Below are 15,886 nucleotides of genomic sequence, written 5' to 3'. Positions count from 1 at the left end.
TTAAAGACTTAGGGACACGGGTGGCGCTGTGGGTTAAACCACAGAGCCTAGGGCTTGCCAATCAGAAGGTTGGCGGTTCGAATCCCCGTGACGGGGTGAGCTCCCGTTGCTTGGTCCCTGCTCCTGCCAACCTAGCAGTACGAAAGCATGTCAAAATGCAAGTAGATAAATAGGTACCGCTCCAGTGGGAAGGTAAACGGCATTTCCGTGCGCTGCTCTGGTTTGCCAGAAGCAGCTTAGTCATGCTGGCCACATGACCCGGAAGCTGTACGCCAGCTCCCTCGGCCAGTAAAGCAAGATGAGCGCAGCAACCCCAGAGTCGTCCACGACTGTCATCCACGACTGGACCTAACGGTCAGGGGTCCCTTTAAATAAAGACTTTAACTTGTTTGATCAACTAATTATCCATATACCATCTATGGGTCCTATAGTTTCTTGAAAACACCATTACTTAATTTTCTTGTAATTCAGCCAGCTGTTCTCTGAAAAAACACAAAGCCATTAGACTACATGGCCTCCAGGAATAACTGCAACATACGTACTAAACAGGAACCACAGCTCAAATACAACATTTTGCAGCTAAAAAATAGTTTTTCCCTCTTTTAAACTGAACAAATCAATTTTGGGCACAATCTAGATCATACGTGCTCTGAACAATCATACTGACTTTCATGGTATCTACTCTAAAAAGCTTGCATTCCAATAAAACATTATGAAAAAGCATGAAGATGTTTAGTTCATTAAAGGAAACAAGTCAATGAAAAAGAAAGCTGTTTGAAAAGTACTTTGTGAATGAAGTATCTTTATTCCACGGAGCCATAGAATGACAATGTAGTATATAGGTCTGGGACTTGCAAAATGATCTGCCACAGGCTGAACCACAGTCAGCATGTCACTTTCCCTGAAAAACTAGGGAATTTGGTTCTATTTTGCTGTAGTACTTAGATGTGTAGTTTCTCAAAACTGTTTAAAAATAAGCCAGTATTTCATAATACAATCCACACCAAAAGGTCACTTTAGCCCATCACCCCAACACCATGAAATCAAGACCACCACCAGAGTAAAACACTAATACTTTATTAAAAATTCAAAATTTATTGCAAATTATATTTTGCTTCTCTCCTTTCTTCATTTTTACATGATTTATTGATATCCATGATTTTTTCACAAATGTACTTGTTGACTTTGGAGAGTCTCTGTGCAATTTCAGTTTCGTCCACGGTTTCTTGTGCTATCCTGTCATACAAACATTCTGAAATGGAAAAAAAATGGCATTAAGAATGACACCTCAACAAATGTAAAACACAGCCGATGTGATTGAGCAAGGTAACAGGCACACGCAAGAGATAGCAAGAGGGCAGCAGTTTGTTGACAGACTTCAAAAAATTTGGCTTATGCACATGGTTTTGTGCATGCAGATCTCTGGATCATGAACAAAATAATGTACAATAACACTTTCGGCTACATTTTAATACTGCAGTGTGAAATGTTTCTGGTTGATTTGTAGTTTGGATCATAGGCTACTAATCACAACCCAACATTTAACTCCATTAAAATTAAAGGCTATAATCATATGCACACTTCTCCATAGAACACTTTTGAGTAAACAGGTTTAGGATTACACCAAAAAGGAATGTATATAGCATTATTTGACCATTATCTAGCACATATTTACACTTTCTACCTCTGAAGTCTTGTTTTCCAGGCTAAACATTTCTACTATATCACACAACCATGGTCACATGAACAAACTCCAGAGAAAAATCTATGTTTCTCAATGTTCCCTTTGCTGCTGCAGATAGCAGGTTCCCTAGTCATTTCCAACAAAGGTTCCCACTTTTTCAGATTTTGTTTTCCTGAATCACACTAACATTGGTAGTCTGAAGACGTGGAAGCTGACCTATGCTGAACATAAAAGTGATGCATTATTCCAGCAGCAGCATACTTCTGTGACAAAGAACTATGAAGCCTCCTCTGGTGGACTTTTGAGGTGCTCTAAAAGCATTAATTGAAGTAGGGTTACATTGGCCAACATATTCTATTGGAAAAAGAGCACACAAGAAAGGTGTAGTCAAGAGATACTTCCAAGCAATGTAGCTGCATCCTTAATGCCCAAGGATAGTTGAAGGCAGCAGGCTGAAAGAGATGAGGATCTAATCCAGAAACTATAAAGTCATTGTAATCTTTGTTCCAGATTTTGGAAGGAATAAATGGGCTGTGAATAGCCTGGTTACAAAGGCACAACTTTAAGAGGGTGAGCCCTGCTACTCTTAGAACTCCATATACTCTCTCTCTCTCTAAACACACACACACACACACACATGGTGGCAAAGTGGCAAAAAAATATAGCCATTGTGTCCGCTGGTCCTTACTATTGCTTTAATGGCTTCCAAACTGATTAAACAACTTCTGCTCTGCCTAGTATTTTCCCCACCAGCAATTTATTGCTTCACATGGTAGAAAACCATGGAGATTCACTTAATTAACAAGTTTTATAGCATTGTTAATGTACCATATTAAAGTTATGACAATTAAATATTCTATACCCTTTTCAGTTTCCTCTGACACCTTTCAGAAGTTTTAGAAAAGGTTATTTTTCAGTGACAGGGTTCACAATGTTTGCATACCATACTTTTTAATAACTTCCTTAAAATAAACTGCACAACAGGGACTACTAAAGAGCAAGACATATTAGCCCCATTAAGGCTTTACTCCATTTTAAAAAAAGATGTATTTTAAGGAAGCTATTCTAGGACCAGAGAATAAAAGTAAAAACCACATCAAACATGATTTTTATGAGCTCTCATCTTGAAATGCAAAAATTATTGGACAATGAAAAATATATTTAAAATCCTAGTTATAATCTAAGCTGAAAAGTGTAGCTGCCAATATGCATTAAAATGAGGTCTGAAAGAGCTGGGGGAAGAACCGTGGCTAAAAATGGTGTTCTAATTTAAACACTGACGGATGAACTGTGATCAAGGAAAACTACCTCCCACCCCTTCTTCAGTACCAGAACACTGAATATTTGAACTGAAAAACAAGGCACAAACACACAGAGAGGGAAATTCAAGTTATTACTGTGCATTATTGAAATCTACCCATGCCGGCTGTTGCTGTTTTATTTCCAGCATGATTCCCAGATGAACCATCATCCCAACGTTAAAATCCATCTCACAGTCTTGCCAGTGAGGGGGGAAAACCAGTACAATAAACCTTGATGTGCACACAGATCTGGTCTAAGTGCATTGTGGCATCACTGCCTACAAACATAACCCTGATGATTAGCAATGAGTGTGAAAGTTCCACTGATTTCACTAAAATTTCATAGACACAATATAGCCTGTGCAGGATCATAAGTTTAGAATGGAGTTGTTAAGCTGTTGCAGAATGTTGAGCTACAACTCAGCTTACTCTGCAGACTTCAGCTGTTCCTAGGGTTTAAGGAGCCACAAAGTCAGCTTCCCTGAACACTACTAATTTTACTCATTCCCAGAACATTGGCTCGAGAGCCCAGAAACACAAGACAGCTGATTAACTAAGCCTGATGCCGCCCCATAACTAAAAATATTTTGGGAGAAAGGAAAGAGCTCCCAGCTATTGGGCACAACAGGATTATCTCTAGCAGCACAGGAAGATGTCTTATAGTCTACCAAGTGAGACAGTGAGTTCATATAGCTCAGTACTCTTCACAGTGAACACTGCTGAGCTGCTGCCAGTCAGACGGATGTCTTTTCCAGGCCTACCCTAAGATAGCAGAGAGTCAACCTGGGCTTTTCAACCTGCGTTCAAAGCATTTGCTATGCCACTGTGCTACAGCCCTTCTCCATGCTCATTTCTGCTCTTTCTCAGTAGCACTTGGAGCATCTCAATTGTTTTCTTTCCTTGATTGAAAGCAGTTTCTGCACCACTCCAAGTTAACTTCCTATTCATAAGAGCTGCTCCAGTAGCATCATTGGTTTCCATGCCAATGATAACCTGGCTTACAGTCTTGCAGTGCTGGTGTGAGGACCAGCCTTGTCCACGTGGTTTCTTCAAGTGCTACGAGGAGTTGCCATGCACATATATTTGTGTCCCTGGTTAACAGATGAAGTGGGGCTTACCCTCTCTTGCACTATGCATTGAATTGGATGTGCATAATACTTAGTGAATCCACTTGTTTTCTTAAGCTACGGAGAACTGATATTTATATCCTTATGCATCATTTAGATAGTACCAGACTTAGATGATGTGAAAAGAATGTTTGAGGGTTCCTTGTGATTATGTATTGTCTTTCAGTGATATAAAGAAGTGATCATGCTATACATGGATACACATCAAGACATGGTACGTGGGAACAAGGCTGACATAAAAAGTCAATTTGGCACGGCCAAGGAGAAATCTGAATACATTTAGTAGAGATGCCCTCCAAATGTTGCCAGACTACGATTCCCATGATAGGCCCAGGCAGCGCGATCAATGGTCAGAGATGATGGGAGCTGTAGTCCAGCAACATCTGGAGGGTCACAGGTTTCCTATCCCTAATATAAAGTATGCAGGTCAGAATATATAAGGTACACCTAAATCCCATTGAAATTAGACCCTACATATTCAATCCTAGGCATACACTTTAAGGAGTAAACTTCACTGAAAACAATAGGATTTGCTTCTGAGTAAGCATACATAGGATTGTACAATTAAGCACATTAATCGTACGAATAAGAACATTAATTACTTAAGTTGCATCTATTTCAATGAATTTTAAACCTGGGTTTATTTTTTCTGGATTGCAACCAAATTTGAAGAAGCTTTGAAACATAGTTCCTTGATTGAAAAAGATAGTCAGACATGCATACTCTCTTACCATTTCTAAAGGTGCTGTCAAACAAAATTTCATATTAGTTTTATTTTCAGAAGCAGGGATTTTCATTCAAATGCCAGATTAAGTATGGCAATGCCTTTCTACTTATCAAACTGCTTTAAGGTGTCTATTTTCCTCTTTAAAATGGATTGCAGATCCTCTGTCTGCATTTTGAATGAAAATTTGGAGATTAGAGAAGTGGAAGGCTTTATATCGACATATATTTTTGTATGTATGTAGCTATACTCTTTTTTGTGTGAGAGAGAATATCTTAACAAAGTCTCAGTGCAATGATTGATTAAAGGTGTCCTCATACGCTCAAGATCCACTGGTTGAGGGCCAGAGAATATGGTACAAGTGCTAGTAGAACACATCACTACCATGACAGACACCCTAGTGAAAATATCAAATACATCAACAGAATGGCCAAAACAGGGCAGAGCTATGGGCAGGAGACACTACGACCTACAATTCTCCAGACTACAGACATGGCCCCATCAACAGCTGAACATTGTATCATGCCCAGCCATGATGCAATTTTCCTCCCACTGACTTAGATGGGAAGGGGTGGGAAACAAAAAATATTCCATGAAGGTAAAGGTAAGGTAAAGGACCCTGGACGGTTAAGTCCAGTCAAAGGCGACTAAGGGGTTGTGACGCTCATCTCACTTTCAGGCCGAGGGAGCCAGCATTTGTCCACAGACAGCATGACTAAACAGCTACTGGTGCACGGAGGACCGTGATGAGTGCCAGAGCGCATGGAAACGCCGTTTTCCTTCCTGCCACACCTATTTATCTACTTGCACTGGCAAGCTTTCGAACAGCTAGGTTAACAGGAGCTGGGACAGAGCAACAGGAACTCACCCCGTCGCAGGGATTCGAACTGCCAACCTTCCGATCGGCAAGCCCAAGAGGCTCAGTGGTTTAGACCACAGTGCCACCTGCATCCCTTTTCTCGTCAAATGACAGGCCATATGACACAGTGTAACTCAGCACCCAATCACAGCACACTACCACTAGCATATAAACCCAACACAGGGGGAGCACAACTTGGTCTGGAAACCAAGCCTTAGGAGGAATGGTTGGGGGAATTGGGTATGTTTAGCCTGCTAAAGAGGAGACATGGTATCCATCTTCAAATATCTGAACAGATGTCACATGGCAGATGGAGCAAGCTTCTTTTCTCCTGCTCCAGAGGACTCAAACCAATAACTTCATGTTACAAGAAAGGAGATTCCGACTAAACATCAGGAAGAACTTTCTGACAGTAAGAGCTGTCCCACAGAGGAACAGACTCCAATGAAAGGTGATGGACTTTCCGTCCTTGAAGGTTTTTAAGCAGAGGTTGAATAGCCACCTGTCATGTATGATTTAGATGAGATTCCTGCATCACAGGGGGTTTGACTAGATAACCCTCAGGGTCCCTTCCAACTCTACAATTCAAGTGTTCTATACAGTTCTATACAGTGTTCTATACAGACGTCATGAGACCCTGTCTTCTCACTTCTCACTCACCCCAAAACACCTGCTCCAGCTTCAGCGGCCATGGGCTGCTGACTATTGCTCATTCTTCCCTGTCAGTGACTCCCTTCTCTTAAAAGATACAGGATCCACTTGAAACCTCATTCTGCACAGACCATGAGAAAGGTCCAATGCATGACAAGCAGTAGAGACTAGGACATTTCCAGCTTTTGCTCATAGCATCCTACTTGTTCTAAGCATGTGCATACATCCTTGGAAGATTCATCACAGACACAAAACAGATGAAGGTGTCCCTAGGATGAAGCTGGTGCCACAAGGAGAACCTGCTCTTCTGACTATTGAGCAACTGTCATAAAGAACCTGCTTTGGCCATCCCTGAAAAGTGTTTTTCTCTTTCAGGGTCCACTATCCCAGATGCACTGAGTTGAATAAAGGCTATGATTCTGCAACATGTTTTTGTTTGTTTGTTTGTTTTGTTGCCGTTCGTAGGGTTGTACTCAAGTAGGATCTGGCCTCAGGATGGGACTCTGAGAGGGGAAGGAAGGAAGCTTGAAGTGATGCTTTCAGTGGTTGTTCACTTATGAGTGGGCAGGCCTATCAGGTTGCACAAGTTTGATGGTGACTGCGTGTAGTAGGCAGTCATTTGGCAAGGAAAAGAGAGAGGCAGAGGCCTACTGAGATTCTACTCAGCAGCGCTGGACTATCAGGCAAGATAGCAAGGAAGGTGACTGGTCACATGGGGTGCTAGGGGAAAGGGTGGGCCAAATGGTCTGGTTGGCCCATGCAGCAGCCAGGCTATTGCTTCATGCAGTGCTCCTCCTGATTTGCTAAGGTGTGTCAAGTGGGAGGAGGGGGGCTTCCCATCTTTCCTAGTTGTACCCTGAATTTTAAACTGGCACTCCTGCCATGTAAAATGTGAGCTGTTCCACCCAGCTATGGCTCCTCCTCCATTCCTTATGCTCCTGGTATCTATGGCTGTGGATGGTGGCAGCATTATCTGGACTCTCCTTTTCTTCTGTGTGTGGTGCTCCAAATGGTGGTTGTGAATAGAGTAACTCAAGTCAAACCCCTGCCAGGAGATACCTGGGGACTTGCAGTATTGTGGTCATTGATGGCTATGCTAATGGGGCTGGTGGAGTGAGGTGCTCTAACGTTGTGTGTTGGAGTACGACCCTGGCATTGTGAGTTCACTGACTCTCTCCATTTGTGAGTAGGGATAGCAATGGTCAGTTTTCAATGTATGCTAGGGGCATGTCTGTTGCTTTCCCACCATTAAAGAAAAAACTGGTTATGTGTTTCCCACCTCTTCTCCTGGGTTGAGCATGCATAGGATATATGGGCTTTTCTGTTGGTGTAGCAATAGCATATCTCTCCTGCCCACAACAGTGTAACTGGAATGTGGAATTGTGCTGCATATTTGAGTAATTTTTTATAAAAAAAAAAGAGGAAGAAAGATTCTCCCATTTCATCACAGCAGTATTGCATGCTCCTAGTCACGTACCTCTGACAATGCTTAATTTGTGAGGGGACAGAGGTGGTTTGGGAACGGCGTCTTTCTTTTTTTTGGTGGCGACTCCTGTGACGCTTCTGTTCTTAAGAACATCTGTTCCCCAGATCATAACCGCTAAGTTTTTTGTATACTTTGAATCCCCTTGCGTTACTTGCAGTTGGTGCCATTTCTCCTCATCTACCCAGATGCCGCTGCCAAGATGGACCTGAAGTGTAAAGGGAGGGAAATGCAGTGAGTTTTCAAAAAGCAAAGAGCATCCAGATTAGTAGTGATTTGTTTAATATTTCATAAGAACCAGCCACTGATCTTAAAAAATAATACTCCTGCAATATCTCAAGGTATGAAATGTTAGAATTAACTTGAAACTGAGTTCTGTGTACATTCATGTAAACTGAAAGCAAGCTGTTCTACAAACAATTATAGCAGAAAGTGAATTCATACAACCATATAGGCTCAACGATGATTGAAATACTAGTCTCCAAAAGACAAATACACACATAGATATCTATGAATCAGATCTAGGAGTTCCAAGTTACTTTCAAAATCTCTCACATAACTGTGTCTAACACATGGGAAGACATTCCATCTCTTCTAAAGCTATGATTTTCATCAGGTGTGTGGTATGTGAGTACATTTTGCCAAACAAATGCAAAAACCACTAGGAAAGGAAACCACAACTCAAGAAATGTCTGTAAAGGTCTTCTAGATTTCTCTTGACCTGATATAGTGACATGAAATCCACCTAAATTCCACATGACAAATATTTATGAAGTAGCCGCCTAAATTACCTTTCCATTCTCAAGAATATATTTGTCCATTACTGGAACAGCAGCAGGATAGTATGTTGATGTATTTGCTTCCTCACTGAAAGCATTCTGTACTTCAGGCTCAGGCTCAATGGATTCTGGCTGAACTTTTTCAAGGTCTAGCGCAGGACCTACACAGTCCAGAAAACAGCATTTGAGTATATCAAACAGCATTAATTTAAACAGATTACACTGATTCTATAAAAAACTGGATCTAACTCAAAATCCCAGAGCTCAAAACATGTAATCCACATTCAGTACAAGGAAAGCCCAACTCTATCCCAGATTAATCCAGATATGGGCAACATCCAATTGTTGTTGGCATCGGTCTGTCTTGAGAGACAATGGAGGAGTGCACATGCAGGGGTAAAGTCAACATATGGTCAGGAGCATGGGTAGGCAAACTAAGGCCCGGGGGCCGGGTGCAGCCAATCGCCTTCTCAATCCGGCCCGCAGACGGTCCTGGAATCAGCATGTTTTTACATGAGTAGAATGTGTGCTTTTATTTAAAATGCATCTCTGGGTTATTTGTGGGGCATAGGAATTCATGAGAGAGAGAGAGAGAGAGAGAGAGAGAGTCCGGCCCTCCACAAGGTCTGAGGGACGGTGGACCGGCCCACAGCTGAAAAAAGTCTGCTGACCCCTGGTCAGGTGTGAGGGTGAGGAGACACTGTGCCTCCTTCCACTGCCCCTGATCACACTGTGGAGAACAGGAAGGTTTGATCCAGCTGAGTGATTTGCCCTGTACCCAGCAGGCTTAAACAAGCAGAGTGCGCAATCCTGCTGGGTGCTGCTTTGCAAGTGCCTTCCCTGCGGGGAACATGCTTGCAAAGCAGCACCTTGCAGCTAGCAGGATAGAACCTAGCTTGCAATCCTGCTGGGTGCTGCTTCATAAGCATATTCCCCAAAGGGGTGGTAGCAAGTGGAGGCTTCAATACTGCTGACTGCAAGGGGTCCTCTTCACTAGTGTGTTCCCTACATGGAATGTGCTGGTGAAGCAGCATGCAGCAGGACTGAACCTTCCTGCTCTCTGCAGTGCAGACAGAGGAAGGGAAGGAAACACAATGTATCTCCAAAGCTATGTATGGTGGGGAGGGTAGAAAATGGGCCCAGAGGCAACATGTCAAAAGGTATGTGCCATCTCCAAGCCCAATTCCCCTTCACTTATCCTGGTTGCTTCAAAAGCAGAGGGCAAGACTGAGTCTCCCTTTGCCCCCCAAAGAGCAAGTGGTTTTAGGGCAGGAGACTGGGTGCACGGGAGAACCTTGAGGAAGTCTGCACTGCAGCCAAGAGCTCTTGGACACAGCAGCAGCTTGTGCAGAGTTGTCCTGCCTATCTATCCCTTTCTGTAAGCTGAGCAGGAAGTGCTTGCTTCCAACTCAGCTACCGTAATGATGCTAAGCCAGGGCTTTCTCTTCAATCCTTCCCTGGCTGAATGTAGAAATTCCATAACTGGAGAACCTGAGAAGAGAATAGCTCACTCCTGTATCAACAATTCAAGGGACGGGCAAGACCTATTTCTATCTCATAACAGGAGTGTGAACAGCACTCCCCTTAGCTACATACAATTCTTGCAGCATGGAGAAATAATACAGAGAACAACCAAAAATGCGGACGCTAAATATTTATTTGTAAAAAGAAAAGGTTACCTCACCAGAAAGCATTATGCTATTTCTATTTGGTGGCCTTCTGCTGTGTGCTGATAATCTATATATTTGTACGTGTGAAATTAAACTCTTCCTAACATAGCATGACTAGTAACCTCTACCAAAACAGGAATCCACAGTACCCCTAGAAAATAAATATATAAATGAGGTTCTATTACTTAGGAGCCACTGACAGAAAGCAGTAAAATTAAGAGTCTGTATCTCTGGATAGTTTTCTTTCCAAAATCAAAGCCTCTTCTAACTAGATAAACTTCACAGTGATTTCACAAACTACTAAGAGTTGCATTTACAGCACAGCGTGTTGTGAATTAGACATGCAATTCCTTTTACTGTGTTTTTGCTAATTGGTGTTGCGTGCCTAATTTGCCATGCACCATGCCTACTTTTAAAGTTTCTCTCTCTTTGTGGCTTTTGTGCTTCGGTAAGCAAGAAAGAAATTGTGCAGTAATGGGAGGTTTCTGAAAGTCAACAAAATTATCTTAACCTAGCAAACACAAGTGTGGAGTAAGGAAAATCCCTGTATCAGTGAAAAAATCTTTTCATTTGTGAGGTGTAGAACATCCAGAACTAGAATTAGAAAATAAATACAACAGTGTTAGATATTTTTTCCATAGTTTTGCTTCCTAAGTTTCTTGTGCATCATTTTTGTTGTTTCAAAGTCCCCAAATGTAGCATTCTGGAATAAAATATTACCAGGTTATACAGTAAGATAACTTTCAGATGATACATTTAACTCATGGCAAAGACGGTGTCTAGCCTTGGCCCTGTGGGACACTGCAAACTGATATTCTTGGCTACCTTCACTAACAGACAGCCAAGGCGGATATATGAATCTATTGGCTAAAGGGAGGGGACTAGTAGCAGACTGTTTTTCACAATGCAGTCACATTTCTGCCCAGAGGCACCTAAAAGCTGCTGCCTGCATATGAGGCCACTAAAAGCTTGTGGCTGTACCTCACACAAGGGATGGACGATGTTGGGTTTTCAACATCATGGTGTATCGCCAGCCAAACATCGCGGTTGATGATATACAGCTATGTTGAAAAGAGCTGCATTGGCCCCAGCTGGCAAGATACTGGGTGAAACTCCTGTAGCTCTCAACGTGGGAGCTCAGGTGCTTTCACCCCAGCGCCTCACAGGCTGTGGCCAATACAGCTGGCCCAAGCCTGCTGCTCAGCTGGGGGGCGGGAAGGCTCCTGCGCCCAGCTAAGCAAGCCCCAAGATCCCTTGGCCAGGCTCCGCTGGCAGCGGGAGAGTTCCTGCTCCCAGCGGACCCAGCCCCAAGTCCCCTGCCGCTCACACTGGAGCAGCCAGGACCTTGGGGCTCCTTGGCCAAGCTCCCTATGACTTCGCTGGCACGGGGGGGGGGGCAGCTACCTTGCCAGCTTGCCCCCCACTCCCCGAAGTCAGACCAAGCGGCAGTAGCCAAGCGCACGGAACCTGTCAGGCTCCATGTGTTTGACTGCTTTTACCTGTGCGGGTGCGCTGTCTCTCTCCTCTGGTGTGGGGTCATTCACCCCAGGAGGAATGATGCAGCCCACACTCCTGGGCGAAGTCTGCAAGGCACGGGGTGCAAAGCTACTGTATCCATGCCTTGTGGGGAAGGGCTGCTGGAAGCTGCTGGTGAGCACTGGGCCCGCCAGCAGCATCCAAGAGCCCCTACACTGCCTGGTCTGCCTTCCATCTTTCTGGGAGGAAAGGTGCAACACACCCTCCCAGAGGGAGCCAAGCACGGTTGGGGCTCTCTCAGTTGGGAAGGGCGGGCTACAGGCTTCTCAGCTGAGCAGCCCCAATCCCACTCCTACTTGGGTGCAAACAGCAGCAGGGTCGGGGATCTCTCAGCTGGGAAGAAAAGACTTTGGGCTCCCCAGCTGAGCAGCCTTGATCCCGCTCCTACTCATGTGCAAGCAGGAGTTGGGGCGGGGCTCTCTCAGCTGGAGAGGGGGAGCACTTTAATGGAGCTCCCATCCTTGGCTCCTGTGAGCCGGTGGCGGGTCAGGGGTTCCTTAAGGGAAGGGCAGCAGCTCACTCCTCAGCCAAGCAGTTTAAAGGAGCGTAGGAAGAAAGGAGCGGTATCAGCCCCTTGCCGATTCAGCTCGATTCTCCCTCTGGCGGGGCAGAGTGCGATGGCAGTTTCACCAGCGGTTGAAAACAGCAACATCGAAATCTGGGCCAGGCCTTTAATTAGACTTACAGCTCCCATGGTAGGCCCTGGGCTGCAGCACAGCCAGATGCTGGGTGAGCCAGACTACAATCCAGCTGCTGCCAATGCCTTGCTCTCCTGCTGCCTTCCCAGGCAGCAGGCACAACTGGGACTTCTGCGTGGACAGGGACCCACTGATTTGTTGCTTTAATTCCAGTACACACTACAACATAAGAGCACAGCCTAAGTTTTCTTTCAAAAAGATAGCGGGGAAAGCCTTGAATGTAGATTCACACTTTCTGAGATGTATTTGAAGTGGTAAGAGTCCAACATACAATATTTAAGAGATCAAAAGAGCACATGCTTGGGATTTTAGAGTGTGTGCAAAAAATATGAACTGGGATTCTCAGCTCTTAGAATGTTTCTCTATCAAAAGGAAACAAAATGAAATATGCAGAAATTAATCCTTTCTGCTTCCCTGCTTCACTTCTGCCTGCTTATGCCTTCTAAAAATTTATGGAAACTAGTTTTTATCTCCTGACACACTTGACATTAGATCACTTAGGGAAAGAGTACTACCTATGCACTCACACAAGGAAGTATGTTTGCTTCTCAATGCTTTGATTCTGAAAGGTATTTGTAGTAAAAATAGAAAAGTACCTTCTCGCCAGTCCTTTTCCTAAATCAGACCTGTATTTAGCTGAATAGCCATAGGTGACCATGAAGGTCAGTGAACTGGCAGAGAATGGACAGGTATCTCGTTCCTCTTCCGCCTGCCCATTCAGTTCGCAGGCTAGCTGTGGAGGAAGGGAAACTCATCCCTTAGCTCTGCCCCTCCTGTGCCAGCCTATTTGGTAGGGCAGTTTTTACCAGCCTGCTAACAAACTGCATTTCAATGGCCACTAGCCTCTTAGTGGGATAGTAAAAATAAAATAAAATGGTGGTATTTAGAAGGGTAATCTAAAGGGAAGTGCAAACATTTTGAGAGTTCAGCTTACTTTGAGTGCATGAAAACCAGCTTAGTAAAAGAAGAAAAAATTTGTAGCTAATTAAATATCTGAAAAAACTGTAATAACTTTCTTTAAATATTAAACTTCAAGTCTAAATATTGTTTATTACTGCATCTTATCTCTTAGCAAGAAACACAACATTTATCTTCCTTGTTTTAAATGTAACTGGCTACTATAATTAAGAAATACGATTTGTCAAAATATAGGGCTATCACATCTTCAGTGACAGCACACTCCAAGACACTGGAGGAAAAAAATAATCTAACGCTTTCATATTTTCTTCAAATACCCATTCACAGAGTACTGGAGAATGTAAGAGAAGCCACCCAGCCATCCCTATATTTCAATGAGCTAAATGAAATTTCAAAGAAGAATAAGCAGGGGAATATCAAGTAGAAAATTACGACATCATGCTTAGAAGAGGGAACTGAACAGAACCTTTTCATAATACTTCCCAGTGGAAAAGATGTCAGATGCTAAGAAAGAGATTTGTCACAACTTCCAAAACAGAAAAGTAACCAAAAAAAGTTGCACAGAGAAGGACTGAACACTGACAATAAGAGGTATTTGTAGAGTAACACGACTGAAAAATGAGCATGGCATATGTATGCACAGATCCAATATGTTGTGGCAGTGGCTTAGCAGTGGTCTAGCAGAAAGCCTATAGATTAAACAGTTTATTGGACTGCTTCTCTCCATATGAACCTACCCAGACCCTGAGATCACCCTCTGACGCTCTTCTTTGTGTCACCTCCAATGGCAGGTCCGGAGGGTGGCAACACGAGAATGGGCCTTTTCTGCAGTGGCTCCCCATTTGCAGAATGCTCTCCCCAGGGAGGTTCAGCTGGCACTTTCATTATACCCCTTTAAGGCACCAGATGAAAACACACCCCTTTAACCAGGACATCTGATGCACTTTTAAAATATGACGGGGTGTGTGTGTGTTATTGGGTTGTTTTTGCTTTTATTATGTATTTTCTGTCACATCACGTGAGAGACAAAACATAACTCAACTCTTTTTCTGAATCAAGTGACTATGCAGGAATTGGGTAAGTGCTTAGGTACCATGATGGGCTGGATGAGGGTCAATAAACTGAGCTTGAATTCTGGTTAGGATTAGGGTTCTGTTTAGGAGCACTTCCCAGGCCCAGGAACAGATCAACTGACTGTTCTAAATGGGGTTTCACTCTCTGAAGTAGCAAGTAAGTAGTTTGCCGGTGCTCCTGAATCCATCTTTGTCACTGGAGAACAAGTGGATAAGGAGCACCTTCTGCTAGTTTGGCTGCTACAACAGATATGACCATCCCTTTATTGGAATAGCCTAGGTAAAGTGGTCAAAGCCCGGAAAGTCTCCAAATTAGATTACCGCAATGAACTCTTTGTGGAGCTTCCCTTAAGGTTGAACTAGCAGCTGTTGCTAGTGCATAATGCCACAGCAAGGCTGTGGAAGAGGGCACCTATCAACTGTGCATAACACCTGGGCTGAGTTTCACTGGCTGCCATTTTGCTATTGAGCCAGGTTTTAGGTCTTCCTATTAGCCTATAAAGCCCTGGATATCTTGAGATGAGGTTACCTAAAGGAGCACCTTTCCTTATACAGTCGCAACTTGGTTCTAAAACGCCTTGCTACTCGTCCGTTTTGGCTGCCAAACACTGCAAACCCGGAAGTGCGTGTTCCAGTTTGCGAACAGCCAAACATCCGACGCAGCTTCCGACTGTGAGAGCGGGAAGCTCCTGCAGCCAACTGGAAGCCACGCCTTGGTTTTCAAAGGTTTTCGGAAGTCAAACGGACTTCAGGAATGGATTACGTTTGATAACCAAGGTATGACTGTACCCCTATCTGGAGACTTTGAAACATTGGAAACACACTCATGATAGTGCCACAAGCCTTGTTTGTCAAGCCAGTACCTGATTGTCCAAATGTGGCAAAAGTGTCTTTGGTTTTGTGTAAACCAAACAAAGTTTTAGATAGTATACATTTTGAGAAAATCTAAATTGAATTTTAAAAATCAATGGAATTTACAGATATGGAACTGAAAAATAAATTGGAGCAAATGTTGTTTGCTCAAAAAGAGCACTTTGAAGGTTCGGCTTATGGTTCTCCAATCCTATGAACACTTATCTGAAAGCAAGTCCTGATAAATAGTGAGATTCCAAGTATACATGCAAAGGATCATGCTGTAAGATGGAACTCTTATATTTATTCAAGATATTTATTGGATTCCTTTTCTCATTCTACCAAGAACTTTGGCCACAATACTTAAGCTGCAATAAATGGTGTCGCAGACATGTTACAAGGACCAGTGTGCTATGAAAGATTCTTATATTTCTGCATCCTTTTTTCTGGTTTGGGTGGGAAGAGATACCTAGATGTATTCATTTCAAAACATTTATATACTGCCTGATTATAATAAAACCTCAAAGTGGT

At 43.3% G+C, this 15,886-nt stretch overlaps 1 protein-coding gene across 6 annotated transcripts in view; it reads right to left on the bottom strand.

Annotated features, from left to right (window-relative positions):
* The window catches only part of BEND5 (BEN domain containing 5), a 694,656-nt gene that overhangs the window by 284,478 nt on the left and 394,292 nt on the right, over positions 1–15,886 (bottom strand). For 4 of the 6 annotated variants that reach the window (XM_053392492.1, XM_053392491.1, XM_053392495.1 and 1 more), the window contains 3 exons: positions 8,621–8,769; positions 7,824–8,037; positions 1,062–1,252 (listed from right to left, as the gene is read on the bottom strand). The exons of the other annotated variants lie outside the window; for them this stretch is intronic. In XM_053392492.1, the coding sequence (XP_053248467.1) occupies positions 1,095–1,252; positions 7,824–8,037; positions 8,621–8,769 (521 nt within the window). In that variant the 3' untranslated portion in view covers positions 1,062–1,094. Of the gene's footprint in view, positions 1–1,061; positions 1,253–7,823; positions 8,038–8,620; positions 8,770–15,886 lie in introns of those variants that run through there. 6 annotated transcript variants of the gene reach the window in all.

This window comes from Podarcis raffonei, chromosome 6 (genome assembly GCF_027172205.1).
Source record: "Podarcis raffonei isolate rPodRaf1 chromosome 6, rPodRaf1.pri, whole genome shotgun sequence".
NCBI lineage: Eukaryota > Metazoa > Chordata > Lepidosauria > Squamata > Lacertidae > Podarcis > Podarcis raffonei.
The sequence above is the reverse complement of the archived record's forward strand: the minus strand, read 5'-3'. Positions and strand labels throughout refer to the sequence as shown.